The 17,351-nt window shown below is 40.4% G+C and overlaps 1 protein-coding gene across 4 annotated transcripts in view; it reads right to left on the bottom strand.

Moving 5' to 3' along the window:
- AKAP6 (A-kinase anchoring protein 6) overlaps positions 1 to 17,351 on the bottom strand; it is a 457,477-nt gene that overhangs the window by 344,912 nt on the left and 95,214 nt on the right. The window contains exons 1-2 of one of the 4 annotated variants that reach the window (XM_048222174.2): positions 12,693 to 12,890; positions 7,915 to 8,272 (exon numbers count right to left, since the gene is read on the bottom strand). In XM_048222174.2, coding sequence (XP_048078131.1) covers positions 7,915 to 8,238 — 324 coding nt within the window. In that variant the 5' untranslated portion in view covers positions 8,239 to 8,272; positions 12,693 to 12,890. The other 3 variants (XM_026513573.4, XM_057306385.1, XM_057306386.1) reach the window with 3 other exon arrangements.

Below are 17,351 nucleotides of genomic sequence, written 5' to 3'. Positions count from 1 at the left end.
CTTTTTATTTCATCCATTTTTATTGGCCAATGACACCAAATACTGTTTCATAATCTAGGCACTAACCATAGGAAAAACTTTTTCACCGATAAGCACCATACTGAAGGCATACTCCCAAAACACCTGACAACGATCTAGTTTTCCTGAGAAAATACGTTCCAAGGAATTCACATCAACCAAAAGAGAGATTCCAGCTACAAATCTGGGCTTTGGGAAAATAAAAACAAATTAACATCTTTATACCTATCAACAGAAAACTCAGCTTTATTTTCCAGTTTCCTGGGATTTAAGAATATGCTTTGAGGGGGGTGCCTGGGTGGCACAGCGGTTAAGCGTCTGCCTTCGGCTCAGGGCGTGATCCCGGCGTTATGGGATCGAGCCCCACATCAGGCTCCTCCGCTATGAGCCTGCTTCTTCCTCTCCCACTCCCCCTGCTTGTGTTCCCTCTCTCGCTGGCTGTCTCTATCTCTGTCGAATAAATAAATAAAATCTTAAAAAAAAAAAAAAAGAATATGGTTTGAGGGAGGCCAATTTAATGGGCATTTCATGTGAGTTCTATTCCCATATAAGTACAAAAAGCAATGATGTTGGAAAAATTAGCACCAGGTAACATTTACTTGCAGGATATGTTCCAAAATTAAAATATATCAAAGATATTGAGAAAAGTTGACAGTGGTCTAAAGCAGTAACTATCACACTGTCTTGGCCTTGACTCAGAGAAAGAAATAAATTTCACCTCATGACCCAATATATATATGTAATATATGTATATAACTAACCAAGTTTCACAAAGCTTACTTCAAGTAATTCTATTTCATTGTTTTAGCTCTTCAATTCATTAAACTGATTTCACAACACACTAATGAATTGAGAAAACAGTGCTGTTCTTGGAAAACAGTGGTCTAAAGGGCAAAAAGAAAAAAATATCTACTCTTCCCCCCCAAACGAAGATTTTGGTCTTCAATCTTAAATTGGTGCTTACTTAACTTTAAGATGTGTTAGAAACCAGAAACTGCCCAAAGATGGTAAAATTGAATGTTTTAGGCTTTAGCCCTTGGTCATATTAAGACCAGAATCCTCCAAGCTCTGAACTGCTGATGTTACATTTTAGTTTCATTCAGAGTTCCCTTTATCAAGATTTTCTGAGATCTTTATCGAGATCCTAGGGTGTATTTTAGATGTGCCCAAGAATCGACCCTGGCTGTTGCTCACTGGCCCAGCCAGCAGACTCCGTACTCCACAGCTGCCACATTGGTAGACCTCTGCCACCTCAAGCAGAGCTTGGCTAGTTGTTTTCCAGCAGTAGACGAAAGAGAACACTCTTTCCTCTACACCTGCTGTACGAGGGGAAGGAAGAACTCCAGGCAAAGAGTCAGCTCAGACAAGTCCTCCAAGTCACACCCACAATCTCTTCCCCTCACTGAGTTGCCATGCTGCCCGGTTGGCTGCTCAAGATGGATTCCAGGGCCAGAAACACACTTTACTACAAACTACCACTCCCCCCCAACCCATACTCCCTCCAACACTGGGACAGACTCCTTGACCCATGATGAGGGTGAATTCTCTCCCAAGAGCTCCGTCATCCCAGGACTCCCATCACTTTCAGTCCATCAGGCCCATCTGATATGCCAACCTCAGCTATCGAGAGAATTTAAACCTTTTTTCCAGCAAGCCCTCCACACCTCTTGTGAGTCACTGGGTATCTGGATCTACTCCAGATGTCAGGCACATGTCAGTCTGGATACAGCCCAGTCGGAAGAGTCTCTGTTTAACGTTCGAACTTTGAGAAGCAGGCCCAGATCGAAGAAACACACACAAACTTCATCTGGAGGTAGCTGAGGGTACAATTTATCTACAGTGGGTTATTTGGGGAGCTGATTCCAACTAAGTCACGTCAAAACTTCTGTTTGTCATGAGGCCATATAATTTAGCCTATGCTAGCTAGTCTGAGCCTTGCCTCTTCCCTGTCATGTTTCCAGGAATACAAATAATATTCTAAGAAGACTGTTGATCGAGAAGCAGAGGTGCCAAATTTGCCTATTTAGTATCCAAATACATTCATCCAGACGAGAAGTCTCAGTTAAACTCAAAATCTTGTAAGGTTTTCGTTCTGGTTTTCATACACAGCACAGTCTCTGAATCCAAAAGAGGAGAAGGAGGAGAGGGGAAGTTTCTGAAAATGGTTCAGCTGGCTTCTCATAGTCCTTAGTAAAGAATATCTGGAAACTAAGAAGTAAAATAGATGGATTACATTTTTAGCTTTAAAAAATGGGAAAACTACATAGTAGTACATTACATCATTTCCGTATTTTAATCTCAAGGTTAAATGTTTTTATCCACTCTCTAGAACCATCACTTCCCCACCCCCAACATGGGAACTTTATAATAGTGCTTTGTGGTTCATCCTGGGGGTTACAATAAACTTCCCCTAAGAACTTGGAAATAAGGTTGGTAAGTGTAGTCTCTGATGAATAAACTTTAAGATCAACATAATGACCAGGAGATAAGCAAAATTACCTTTAAAGAAAAAGAGTGGCTTCGAGTCTAAAAGACCTAAGTATATGCTGATTGACAAAAATCATTACCAAAGAAGCAGTCAGACAGAAAAGTGGATAGGAGGAGGGGGACGAGGCATAGCCACTTACAGAAAGAAGCCACCTAGAACCCCCCCCAACCCCATGCAGATTCTCCTAGGCAAGATCTCCAAGATTTCTGAGCTGCTCAGATCTTCTCTAATGAGAAAGTAACACCCCAAATGTACTTGGGCCTTGATTCATCCAATGCCTCTGTCCTAATTCAATCCCCGACAAGGAGCCTTCCTTATGTGACTTCCAGTGTAAGCCTATCTATGAGAAGAGAAGGCACTGAGTATACAGACTCGGACTTAACCACAAATGTAAACTGCGCCCCTATCAAGTGCCTGGCTCCTGTCCTAGGTAACAAGGGTAGAATGGAGAATTAGACATTTGAGGTCACTGGGGCTAACACAAACAAGTAAACAAATAAATAAGATAATCGCAGCTAGTGATAAGAACCATTACTAAATAAATAACTAAATAAGCTGAATAATGGATTAGGTAATCACTGGGAAAGGGGATGGGTATTTCAAGAATGGGTCAGGAATAGCTTCTTTGAGAAAGTGACATTTAATATAATTAATGTTAAAATGTCCCTATCACCTAAAGGAATCTAGAGATTTAATGCAATCCCTATCAAAATACCAATAGTATTTTTTACAGAATTAGAACAAATAATTGTAAAATTTGTATGGAACCACAAAAGATCCCAAATAGCCAAAGCAATCTTAGGAAAGAAGAACATGGTTGGTGGTATCATAATGTGAGACTTCAGGATATACCACAAAGCTATAGTAATCAAAACGGTATGGTTCTGACACAAAAACAGACACACAGATCAACGGAACATACTAGAGAGCCCAGAAATAAACTCATGCTTATAAGGTCAATTAATCTACATCTCAGGAGACAAGATTATGCGGTGGGAAAAAGACAGTCTTTTCAATAAATGGTGTTGGGAAAACTGGACAGCTACATGCAAAAGAATAAAACTGGACCACTTTCTTACACCTTACAAAAAATAAACCAAAAATGGATTAATGACCTAAATGTGAGATCTGAAGCCATAAAAATCCTAAAAGAAAACACAGGCAGTAATCTCTATACATCAGCCTTAGCAACATATTTATGGATATGTCTCCTCAGACAAGGGAAACAAAAGCAAAATTAAAGTATTTGAACTATACCAAATAAAAAGATTTTGCATAGCAAAGGAAACCATCAACAAAACAAAAAGGCAACCTACTGAACAGGAGAAGATATTTGCAAAGGATCTATCTGATAAGTGGTTAATATCTAAAATATATAAAGAACATATACAACTCAACACCAATAATAATAATAATAATAATAATAATAATTCAATTAAAAATGGGCAGAGGACCTGAATAGACATTTTTCCAAAGGAGACACACAGATGGGCAACAGACACATGAAAAGATGCTCAACATCACTCATCATCAGGGAAATGCAAATCAAAACCACAATGCGCTATCGCCTTACATCTGTCCAAATGGCTAAAATCAAAAACATAAGAAATAACAAGTGTTGGTTAAGGATAAAAGGATTCTATCATGCACTGATGGTGGAAACATAAACTGGTACAACCACAGAAAACCACAAAAAAGTATGAAGGTTCCTTAAAGAATTAAAAATAGAAATACCATTTCTATTCTTCGGGTATTTACCCAAAGAAAACAAAAACACTAATTCAAAAGATATATACATCCCTATGTTTATTGCTGCATTATTTACAATAGCCAAGATACAGAATCAATCCAAGTATCCATCCACAGATGAACGGATAAAGACGATGTGGTATATATACACAATGGAATATTAATCAAATATTAATCAGCCATCAAAAAGAATGAAATCTTGCCATTTGTGACAACATGGATGGATCTAGAAGGCATTATGCTGACCAAAATAAGTAAGACAAAGAAAGACAAATACCATATGATTTCACTTTTTGTTGAATCTAAAGAACAAAACAAGCAAACAAACAAAACCAGAGGCTGAGCCTATCCTGAGCATTTTCCAAAAGCACTTTTCAACTGATTTTTTAAGTTCTATGTCCACACGATGATAGAGAGGACCATGACGACAAGACGTAGAGCAAGCAATGCGAAAGGGAATGTGAGGCGCAAAGACAAGTTAGGTGAGGCTAGTTTTTTGTGTGCTTGCCCTTCGCCAAACACAGCACAGGCCCCACCTCACTCCCAACCCCTGCCCAACTCTCTCTTAGGCTTGCACCTCCAGCTGTTAGAACGTGGCTGCACCTCTGACTGACGAGGATCCAGACTCTGCCAGGCAAAGATAGAGAAAGAAAGTTTCTAGGCAGAGGGGACAGGAAAAGCGCGGAGGCAAGAACTAGCCTAGCATTCCTTTGGAACTTCCAATGTGCCTGGAGCTTTAGGAAGAAGAAGAAAACAACAGGAGCTATGGTCAGAGAACCAAACAGGTGCAGAGCCACAGGAAGAAATCTGGGTTTTATTATGGCCAATAGGAAGCAAGGGAGTAACAGGACCTGATTTAAACTTTTAAAAGATACCATTGGCTCCTGTGTGGAGAATAAAATGCAGGGTGGTAGAGGAGGCTCTAAAAGTAACCGAGGCAAGCAGTCATGTGGCCTGTCTCAGGTGACCGCAGTAGTGCTGGGGACACATGAATGGCTTTAGGCCACACTTTGGAGCTGGATCCACAGGACTTCTGGACACACATATGTGTGGGATGGGGAGTCATACTTGGGCTTGACAAAGTGCCGTGCCTTCCACTGAAATTAGAAAGATATGGGGGCAGGAGAGATGAAGAGCTTTTCAATGGGCATATCTGCTTTGAGATACTCATTTAAAGACACAACTAGAGATGTCGGTTAGGCAGCTGGGGTTCCTGGGAGAACACTGAGATAGATATATAAATTTAGAGATTATCTGTGCCTATATGGCCCTTAAAGCCATGGCATTCCCATCCCTGTGATGGCTATTTTTCACAGTAAATTAATAAACTGAGTTATTCACCAGGACACTAGGAGCCAAGGTGGGACACCCCATAGCAGATGGCTGGCCTTGCCCACACTGGGCCTGCCCCTCTGCTTTGCCACATCCCTTAACTGAGAGCACCTTCTACGGTTGTTTTGTTGTATTTTCACATAAAACATTATGCTCAAGTTCCCCCTTCATTCTGTGGATCAGTGTGGAAATCTAAGAAACTGACATGTATTTAAAAATATTTTAAGTGCATCAAGGTGCTTGACTGAATAAAGAAATATTACACACACAAAAAAAAGGGAGAAATTAAACCAAGTGGATTAGGAGACCAAAACTAAATCCCTGTGTAGATTAAGCCTCAGTTCACTGACCAGAGCTCATTGACTTTGGGCTCAATGTGCAAGGGCTCAATTATTACAGAATATTTGAGAGCATAATGGAAAATGTTGGTTAAGTCACTTGATGAAATAAGTTGCAAAAAAAAAAAGTAATGACAGAATCCCTAAAATTAAATTAACATAAAACAATTTCAATTCATCCCTTTAACAGTCATTGATTAACTATTACGTGATTACTATGTTGAACTCCTGCCCTTCTGGGGCTCTTCTTTCAGCGGGGAAGACAGACCACGCTGTGGAACAGGGCAGGATGGAGGCAGGTGAGAGATGCCTTAGGACAAGGTGAGATGACAGTTCCAAGGAGAAAAAGACAAACAAATCACCCTAGAGGTGATTTCTCAAACACTAACCATAACCCTGGTTGATTATATAAAAACTTTGCATGCCTGTTTATTTAAATTTAAATTTGCATGTATTACTGATGTAAGTAAATGAAGTTAACAGACACTTTAATGTTTTTAGGAGCCCTTAGCAGCATTTTTAGTGGAGTCTTCTCAAGATATTTCCATTTACCCCCCATTCTCCTTTAATCCTTTGCCATCTTTTCTGTGTAAATCTGAGAGATTTACTTGTAAGTGCAGCATTAGGAGGAACAGAGGAGAGGAGAGGGGAGGTGGTGCCCCCTGACTTCCATTTCACTCCAGCCTCGAGGAGTGGGAGAGCTGCTCCTGTGATTAAAGGAACCCTATTTCAAGGAATGAGACACATCATTTCCTGCTGCACAGTGAGGAAACAGCCCGGCTTGCACTGAAGCTGGTTCCTAGCCATCTCTCTGTTACCTTTTTGCACCTTCTCCTTCCCAAGATCCTGTGGAAAGACCACCCAGGCCTGCTCAACCTGGGAGAAGCCCAGCCACCTTGCCATCTGGCTTTTTTTGTTTTCTCTCTCTCTTCCCCAGTTCCCGCTTTCCCTCTCTTGGACACTCTCTCCAATGCAGCAGCTGGACTCAGGACCTGTTGAACCAGCCTGAGAAGGCGAGCCAGCCGTGCTCTAGGCTTTGGGGAACATGTTCTCTCGCCTTAACTGCTCATCCTCTCTTCTCACACTGATGGCTGCAGACTACAAACCATTTAAGTGTTAAGATCCAAGAATCTGTTTGGTCTTTGGTTTCACATCATTTAGGATGAATGAGCTTAGGTAAAAATATTCACCTTAGGATCTCATCTAACTCACTAGAAATTTCCATTAGTGTTTGGGGCCAATGCCCAGACTGGCTATAAATCTGCCTTGCTTTGCTGGTCATTAACCTGAGTGCGCGTTTGCCTCAGGGACCTGGAAGAGAGGAGTGGCTATGACAGAACAAGATTCACTGTACTTTGGGGTCCTTAGGCCAAAATTTCCATTAATAGCACTCTTTACTAGCACCTCCATTTCATTATTAACAAAAATCAGGCTTTTCAAGGCTCTAGAAGCCACAGATTTTTTTTTACATCTGAACTCTGAATGAGTTGTTATAAAAACACCTTTGTTCTGTATGATGCATTGTACCTGGATGAAAGGACTCATTCTAAAAGGAGAACACCACCCTTCCCTATCACACCAGAATCCACTCTTTGCCACAAAGGCGGCATCAACTGCCACAGGAAGATAATAATCATATACCATACTCACAATCACAGCTCAGTATGATGTTTTACTTGCGAGAGTCTTTTTATTAAACCTTTTTATAATACTTTCATTCTCACAGTTGATTTCTATGACACTGCACCAAAATGCCCTTCTCTTTCCCCACTTCTCCCTATTATCCCCTAAGGTCATTTTGATTCTAGAGAATCAACCCACGAAGTAAAATCAGGAAAGAATGAATTTTGCCCCTGTGTATCAAACCTGCTATTCTGTTTTTCTCCCTGGACATTTCCTCATTGCAAGTTACAGAACGCGGGCTCCAGGTGCTACGACCTTTTTCAGACTTCTGTCTAGAATGGACCTAAGTCCAGAGACCTTCCTTACCTTTAGTTGAACTAGATGCACATCCACATGCTTGCTGTCCGAGTCCTGCTGGACTGAATAGGTTAGGTCCCGAACCCTCTCTGAGGTCATCCGGAGCCAGGTCTCGATTTCAGGTAAGTGGAGGACAATCTTCCAGTCGGCCCCTGTATGCAGTGGGGGTGGCTTTTCATACTGCTGGTCAGAATCCATGTCCTTCAGTGACTCTTCTCCCTCACCTTGCTCCACAGTGGGCGTCAAGTTGATGGCCATGGGTGAAGCATCAGTAGCCATGGGATCCAGGTCCTGTGACCTCAGTGGGGAAAGTGTCACGCTCATGGTTAACATGGAGAAGTCTAAACCTTACTTCTTTCCAAAACAGCTGAAAGGCAAGAGGAAAGAAGAAAGCAGGAAAGAGTCAGACGAGATTGCCAAATAAAGAAATGATACTTTGCAGAAGAAACAGGATTTCTAAATTAAGCCAGATCTCTAAATTAAGAAACCATAACTCATGGCAAAAACAGAAGGAGGTGTTGTGAGTTTCTACATAGTAGCCCCAAGACCCAGCGTATAATAGGAATACAAAACCATGTGGTATTGCCCACCCCATTATCCATTCTCTCCTCATTCCTTACTAATAAAATCCTGATTTTTCAGCTGTGCATATTCCTGCCAAGAATTTAAAACTACATTTCCTATCTCCATGGCAGCGAGGTATGGCCACGTGACTAAGTTCTGACCAAGGAGATGTAAGTGGAACTTTTGTACAGAAATGTTCGGGAGAACTGCGTAAAGGGAGCCTCCTTAATTAAGGAGGGGCCTTCTTTCCGCCCTTCTGTGCTGCCCCCTTCTTCTAGCCTGTAATGTGGGCTTGCTGGCTAGAGTGCCAGTTGCTATCTCAGACCAGGAGATGCTTTGGGGGTATGCCAGTAGAGGATGGCAGAGCAAGTGGTCAGAACATGGATCCCACGTGATAAAAAGGACCTACTGTATCGGTCCTAGACTGCTGCCCTGAATTCCTTTTATTGAGAGAAAAACAGAACCTGGTTTTAGCCACTATTATTTAGGGCTTTTCTACTATAAGCACCTAAGCCTCATTTTGGCTATTATAACCAATACATTCAATACATGGATAAGCAGAGAGAGAACATGTTCTAATTAACAAAAACACTGTGTGGAATTCAGGAGAGGTTGCTCCTTTCTACAATATGTTAGGTAAGTAGATAACATGTAGTAATTCCAAACCTAAACTTTGCCAAAAACTATAAATCATGGATTAGTATATACAGTATACCTAATTAACTATCAACTTAAATTACATTAATATTTGGTTATGTTGAAATTTTTAGGGGCTTCTGGGACTTCAAGAGTAATAAATTGCTCTTTAACATTAAAATATTAATCTGGATGGCTCAGTTGGTTCAACAGCTGCCTTGGGCTCAGGGCTGAGGTCATGACCTGCAGTCCTGGGATCCAGCGCCACAGCGGGCTCCCTGCTCAATGAGGACCCTGCTTCTCCCTCTCCCTCTGCCCCTCCCCCGCTTGTGTGCACTCTCTCTCTCAAATAAACAAGATCTTTTAAATAAATAAATAAAATGTTAATTAAATATGTTTAAAATAACACAAGTGTAAGTCATAATAAAGTTGACAAGCTTAAGAGTAAGCTGGTTTACTAATGTAATGATCTAAACTATATAATTCATCTTTCTTCTAGAACCAGCCTAATATAAAATAACAACTTTCAGGATCTTGTACTTCAAACATTATACAAAGACATTTTTACTTTCAGGAGCAGGTGCTTCTACTCACGTAATGGGTTTCATTTTCTTTTATTAGACTTTTTCTGGCTCTACACATTCTAGCTCCCTTCCCCAAAGATGAAAGGTGACTGAACAAAATATGAAATTAAATGTGATTATCAGAAAGTAGCCTGTATTTCTTTAGATTCTTAATATTCACTTAGTAACAATAGCAAAGTTATTTGACCTACAAAAATAGAGGTGGGGGGAAGCTCCCAATTTTACCAGGAACATGTAACTTTCCGTACAGAAATGGGCACAGAGAATAAAAAGACTTACTGAATTGACAAAACCCTTAAGAATAAGTTAGTCCTATGACATATTATTTCAGAAGCCTTCCAATGTTGCAATGTACTGCCCCGTCTCAATTTCTTGAACATTTAATTTTTAAATTAAATGATAAGCCCTTTTATGGATGAATTTTTGAAAGTGAAGTTATTTGCAAAACTAAAATATTATGTCATAAAGTAGGTTTATCACTTTGGTACCTGCCTTAGAGAATGGTTTTAGGTTTCAACTCAACAGCTTTCTCCACCTGATTGCAAGAGGGACAAATCCGTACCCCACATTTTTAACCACTCTTGCATAGTTTTTTTTTAAATAATACTAGACTTGGCTATTTTTAAAAACTCTTTAAAAAAAGAGATATCAAAACTCCAAGAGCAATAAAACTCCAGAAGAGTGAGCTACCATACTATTTATTCATACCCTAGCCTCAGACAGGCTCTGGTTCTGATTTCCCAAAGCACTTGTAAATTTTTAATCAATTCATTGCTCTCTGGGGGATCTGTTTAGAATTACAATCCCAGAGAAGGAATCTGATACACAAAGGTTAATAAAGGTTTCCAGCGGAAGGTCACAGAACTGGTGATAAATGAAGACGACACTGGTGTCACACTGGCTACCTCTTCTAAGAAACCAGACTCACCCAAATAAGAAGAGTAAATGCCAGGGTAGCGTACAGTGAACTGTTTCAGTCACACCCACACACCCACTCAGACACCCAATCCCAGATCCCTCCCAAGTGCCCTGCACAACTGAAAAATGACACTTGGTCATTGTGTTTTCTCTGAAACTCCTAAATCAACACAGGGCTTTCTCTGGAATATACATCCTACTGTAAACTAAAGAACAGACTTAAAAATTGGCTCACAGCAATTTATGTCCCAACATACATTTCCATATAGACCATCGGGCTGGGCACTGGGCAGGCACAGTGCAGTTCTGTGTGGGGCAAGATGCTTCACGTTTCTGGGTCTCAGTTTCCTCATAGGTAAAATGACAAAACTGGACTCGAGGATGAGTGAGATCCCATCTGACCGGAAGAATCTGTGATTACTTAGGGCTATTTACCCAGAGATTTCAAAACCATTGGAAGCATCCTGCCTATACTGAGAACTGTGTAGACACCCAGTGCTGGCCCTCCATTTTACCAAAGCACATCAACAGCATCAATAGATTTGTCCTACTTAATGGAATGAAATAAAAGAGTATCACACAAATGCCTTTTGTAAATTATTATTTACACATTATGTGTTACTAATTCCTGCCAGAGAAACAAACACATGAGATCCTCTCTCCTTGTAGTTTAAAGTTAAAGACCAACAACAGAGATGTGGTTCTATATGTAGAGGACACACAGAATAAGATAAAAACATTAAAAATGTAGCTGGTGCTCATCACACATGAGTAAAGGGTAAGGAAAACCTACAATCAAGCTGCAAAGCAAAATTTTCCTGCATCTATAAAATTTCAACAAGGACATGATGTTTTCATATTTAACTGACCAGAATGTAGACAAGAGAATCTCCATATCTCAGAGAAGTAAAGCAAAGCAGTGCCCTACTCAAGTTTCATTTCAATTTCTGTCTATTTTCCCTCTCATACACTTTTCCCACTGGGAAAGGAATACCGTATGTATCATAACAGCATAGCAAGCCTGGAAAGTGGCATAAAATTGGTTAATTATCCATTTTCATGGAAAGTAATTACTATAAACATTTAATTTTCAATTCTAGTAGCACACATTTAATGTGCCACCCATGGATAACCAATCTCTATTTTTGATTTTCACAAAATCACATCTGATGTCAAAGATAAATTTATACTTTAAAGGAAAACTGCTTCACATTTTAGAGACCTATAGTAACAATCTTTGCGTATATTTTCCTGCCCCTATCAGAACTACTCAAGCTTGCTTTCCCATCAAATTAATTATTCCATTTGAATGCAAATAGCAGGAAATTCAGCCCAAGCCTATTATATGTTCTTCTAAATACTGTTAAGTTTTGTATTCTTCCTTTATAAGGAAGGCATCTTGCGAAAAGATGCCTTTCCAGTCACAGAGAAACTTTCTTTTAAAGCCAGCAGACAACTTCTGACGATGCAAATTAAAACAATGACCCAAACGTGTACAGGTGCCCACCCACTGTTACTCAGGTTCCAAAGGTGCATGACAGGGGTGATCAACCAGCTTTTTGGAACCCAGTGACCTCCCCTTCCCCTCCCCCATCAAATGCTTAGCTGTGGCCACCTCTCCAGCATTAGAGATAATACCACCTTTATCCCAGCGGCTGTTAAAAATAACATATCAAATCCTTTCCTTTCCACAAATCCAAAGAAGGTTCAACATTTAAAGTGCAAAACCTGCAAGCCGTAAAGATTTTAAAGTTTTTTTTTTTTAATTTGCGGGAGGTCTTTTCCCACCATATTCTATTTCTCATCCTATAGAAACAGAAGAAACATCGCATGAATTGCTTACTAACAAGGATTGGTTCTGCCATCTTCTTGACAGTCCTGAAGTTTTTAGTTGAAACCTGACGTTAGCAGAATGCATTTGACTAAGTCACATTTACATCAGAAATAGTTCTCCGACCAAGCTAGGAGACAAAAAAATGCAGCTACACAGCCATCAAAGCTGCCCACCTCTTTCTCCCTTCTCTTGTCACTTCTCCCTCTTAAATAAAAGAATAGAAAAGCCGGAAATCTGCCGCATGTACTCACTGTAAATGCTTTTGTCCCTAAAGGTCCTTCAGGATTAAGTGTCTGGCTCCTCCTTCTCCACCCCCCTCGGGTTCTCTTCCTGTGGCCAAATAAGATAAAGCCTGGTGTCAGGGCCGCTCCAGGCCAGCAGGACACGGGCAAGTCCGAGGGCAACGTCTTCATGGGCCCTCAGGAGCCTAACACTCTTACAAAGAGAAGGCTACTCTGCTGTCCCTATTTGGAAGCTAACGTATAAACTCCAGGCCTGTGCAGTCATAGTTAGGTCTTTTGCAAACAAGCTGTGATAAGTGAGCAGAGAAAAAGGAGACAGTTGCCAAAACAAGGATCACTATGGAAAAGAGTGTCTGGGTGGACAGAGCACATACAGTCATGGTTTAGAAGAACCAAGAGTGTGTATCTTAAAAACTGAGCAATCCTAAAGCAGAATAAATTAACAAAAGTATAAATAAATGAATAGTACTACGTTAACGTAACCAGCTGACAAAGCCAATCTGAAGGAAATAGGTTCAAGTTCCCTCTCCTTTCTTAGGAAGAAACCGTTCTTTCCAAGTAAGAACATCATCATGTGTATAGTTGGACAGGCAGTTTTACCATCCATGTAAATCAACCCCAAGCCTAAGTATTTACTCTCAATCTTTCTGTGCTCTGCTTACTCTCTAAAAAACAAGTGAGAGACTAAAGCATAATTCTAGCCAAATTAACAGATCTGCTTGCTACAAAGCACATGTTACACAACTGAGATAGAGAAAATTGTTAGGCATCACTAAGTGTCCTTTTTTCCTCCATCTTCATTTCATTTCTTTTATATTGCCATAATCATTCTTCACAGAACCTATTCATAGAGACAATGAATTTTGAAAGGAAAGAAAAAGTTCCACTGGAATGTTTTCAAAAATGATTTGGTTACATTAAGGAAAAAAAAATAAATAAATGAATATAAACAAACAAACTTAAGAGGTGTACCCTGAATCTGATTCCAGCATTCTAGAATCAGGCTCTGCAAAGAAAACACAAAAAAAACATTTAATAAATTGCTGAATTAAATGTCATGGCTACCTAGATGAATGAGGCTCTAATTCATCATCTGGTTTTAAATCTTGCTGCCTGCGTATCTCTCTGGCCTCTTGTGAGGTCAAACGTTGGGAAACTTTAAAGGGCTCTAAGCTCTTTAAAGAAGGGAGCCCAAGAGTTCCTGCCAAGTAGATTTTTACTTGGGGGGAAAAGAGAGAGTAGTTTCTGTAAGATGCTCCTAAGAAAGTCTCCATAATCACTGCCTGATTCCTCCTTCTCCTCAGCCCTCTTCTCCTGGCCCCAAGGCCTCCAGCATTCACCCGAAGCAACAAGGTTTAGTGAGATCACTGCCATAACCCCAGATTAGTCTCACTTTCTAATCCTCCTGCCACAACAGAGCAGCCTGCAAGCAGATATCCATGAGAAGGACTTCAAGTGATGGGGGTGGAGGGTGCGACATATAAATAGTGGGGCCCTGACAGATTTCTGCAACTAAAAAGATTTTCTTGGTGTTAGCACCAATGTTTCTTCTCTCTCTTTTTTCCCCTTTAATATATCCTTTGTGCATGCCTGTGTCCCCAGGCAGATGGTTGATTATATCCTGCTAATCACACAGAGACCTCTCCCAGTATCCCTTCAATCACCGCTAACTCCCTCACCCAGAGCATAGGGTCTTCTGTCAGCCATAACACACTTCATCAATCATCTTCCTTCCTCAGTCTCTCCTCCTTCCCCCCCACCCCACCCCCACCCCAGATTATTCAAATCCTTCTCCTGTGGCACAGACACCCAGATTGACTCGTCTAGTCACCACACCTCCTGCGTTTTCTTTCCCCCACCACAGCAGTCGGTTCCTGTCACTCGGAGATTCATTTGGCTGCATTAAGCAGTCAGCTGTAAATGGTGCCCATCATCATGAGTGTGAGGACCTGGATTCAATGATGAATGTTCATATTTCTTACTCCCACCCCTAGTTGCTAATAATCATCTTTAAGCATTAGGTGGCTACCTTTCTGTTGTTCAAGAAAACGTCTTGAGAGGAAATGGATCGTAAAACTCTAACCCATAAGCTGCACAACTGTTCCTCTTGTCAATGCTATTAACACAAAGAAAATGAAACAAGATTCATTTCAAATCAACTGACATTACTGAGAATCAATTTTACATACGGCGTATGTGTATATATGACTCATGTTTGCCCTCAAGGAAATTATAATAGAGACAATTTCCCTCCCTCTTCTTTCCCGTCCACATGCACACACACACAAGTAGGATGAGCCAAAAAAGCCCTGTGAGGCACCAGTGGATTGGGATTCATCATCCGGAATGGAGGAAAGATAGGAGGAATATTTTCTGGCAAGGTAACATTTGAGACAGGCTTGTAAAAACAGGTATGATTTAGATGGGCAGGGATAGAAGGGAAGCGGGGAAAGAATTCCAGCCTGGGGGGACATCTCAACAGCAAGAAGTTGGGAGAATCAGCAAATGATTCAGCACTGAGATGAAATGGGAACTTGATGGCGACCAGAAACAGGTAAGGCTCCAAGGTAAGTTGTGGACATAAGAGTGGTGCGAAGGCCATACTATGAAGTTTGGAATGAATCTCACAGAGAGCAGAAACTCCAAAAAGACTGTAGAAGAAGAAATATAGGATAACAGTTGTATTCTAAAATGGAACAGAAAATCAGTGCACGTACTCCTTTTTACCAAGAAAATGAAACGAGAAATCAGCATTATGAGAGGATCAACATCCTCTTTTCCAAGTAGACTTCATTAATATAAAATGTAACCTTAAAAACCTCTTTCTAGTCCAAAAAAAAAAAAAAAAAAAAAAGAGGAGAGAAAGAGAGAGAGAGATATGGTGGGATAGAGGGAGACAGGGAGAGGGAGACAGGGGAGCCTACAAATCTGACTTTTAGATTAGAGTGATTAAAGGAGTTCTGTGCTCTGTCCTACCTACTCCATTAAATATAAAAGGAATTCTCCATTTTTAGTTCTTCATTAACCCTAATATCATAGATTTGAAGTGGAAAAGTTTTAGGAATTATTTTATGCAATGTTGTTACTTTTTTTCTGTTCTAAAATTATTTTTAAATTAATTAAAAACTAATATATATTAATTCAAACATTGTAAAAATAGAAAACATTGAAGTTAAAAGGTTCTCTTCTATTCCTATATTTTCACCCTCTGTCAATAAGTGATAAGAGGCTATTTATCTTTTGTGACCTCATTATGTAAAGTAGAAAGGAAATGAACCCTAAGCCCTATTTATTTTAAAGATTCTGAAGCTTAAATTAGTTGGTCTATATTAATGCAGCAATATACAAGAGTCTGCTAACTCAGTCTTTATTTCCCTGGTCTAGTAGATATTCTACAAGAAGTGGCTACTGACAAATGAATTGAGAGTCCTGGGTACATATAGCAAACTGAATATATGTATCTAATTTTGCTTCCTCTAGAAATCCCACTAACACCACTGCAGAGGGTTTTTTTATTTGGAGTTTTTTTTTTTTTTTAATACAAACACTCAGAAACGAGAGGAAAAACAGTTTTGGAAAATAAAAATTAGATGAACAAGTGATAAATGCCTTAGTTGACTCAAGAAAGCTAAATCCAGGAGCGCCTGAGTGGCTCAGTCAATTAAACGGCTGCCTTCAACTCAGGTCATGATCTTGGGGTCCTGGGATCAAGCCCCTGCTCAGTGGGGAGTCTGCTTCTTCCCCTCTCCCTTTGTCTCTCCTCATTGCCCCTCCCCCACTCCTGCTTTCCTCGCTCTCTCTCTCTCTCAAATGAATAAAATCTTTAAAAATAAAAAAAAGAAAGAAAGCCAAACCAGCACGGCAAAGAACAAAGAACCAACCTGATTCTACTTCAGAATCCTTTAAGCATCTTGGAATTGGTAGAATCAGGTACCTCTGAAAATGAGATGGAAGACTATAGAACAAAGAATTAACTTTACAAAAAGAAAAGTCTGACCTTTGTCCTGACTCCTAGGAGGTAAACTCTATACCTTGGAACTGCCAGAATAGCAGGAGTATTTTTGTTATTTATTGTGGGCCCCCGAGACCACACCTGACAGGACCACGCTAGTCCTCATCATAAGGACTAGCCAGACAGAAGGACCAACCATGTGATTAGAAGGCTCGGGCTTTAAGCAATTACCAGGGCAATCATTTAATCAATCATACCTAAGTAAGGAAGCCCCAATAAAAACTACGGATATTGAAGCTCAAGCAAACTCCCAAGCTGGCAATACTCCAGGAGTATTGTCACACATCAATGACAAGGGGGCAACGCATCCCTGAGGATGTGGACGTTCTGTGGTTAGAATCTTCTTAGTCCCAGGGGCGCCTGGGTGGCTCAGTCGTTAAGCGTCTGCCTTAGGCCCAGGGCGTGATCCCGGTGTTCTGGAATCGAGCCCCACATCAGGCTCCTCCACTATGAGCCTGCTTCTTCCTCTCCCACTCCCCCTGCTTGTGTTCCCTCTCTCACTGGCTGTCTCTCTCTCTGTCAAATAAATAAATAAAATCTTTAAAAAAAAAAAAAAAAGAATCTTCTTAGTCCCAGATTCCACCCTATATGTTTCCTCCTTTGGCTGGTTCTGATTTGTATTCTTTTGCTATAATAAAACTAAAATCACAAGTATA

Source organism: Ursus arctos, unplaced genomic scaffold (assembly GCF_023065955.2).
Source record: "Ursus arctos isolate Adak ecotype North America unplaced genomic scaffold, UrsArc2.0 scaffold_37, whole genome shotgun sequence".
Classification (NCBI taxonomy): domain Eukaryota; kingdom Metazoa; phylum Chordata; class Mammalia; order Carnivora; family Ursidae; genus Ursus; species Ursus arctos.
Note: the sequence above shows the minus strand (reverse complement) of the source record. Positions and strands in the feature narration are given on the sequence as shown.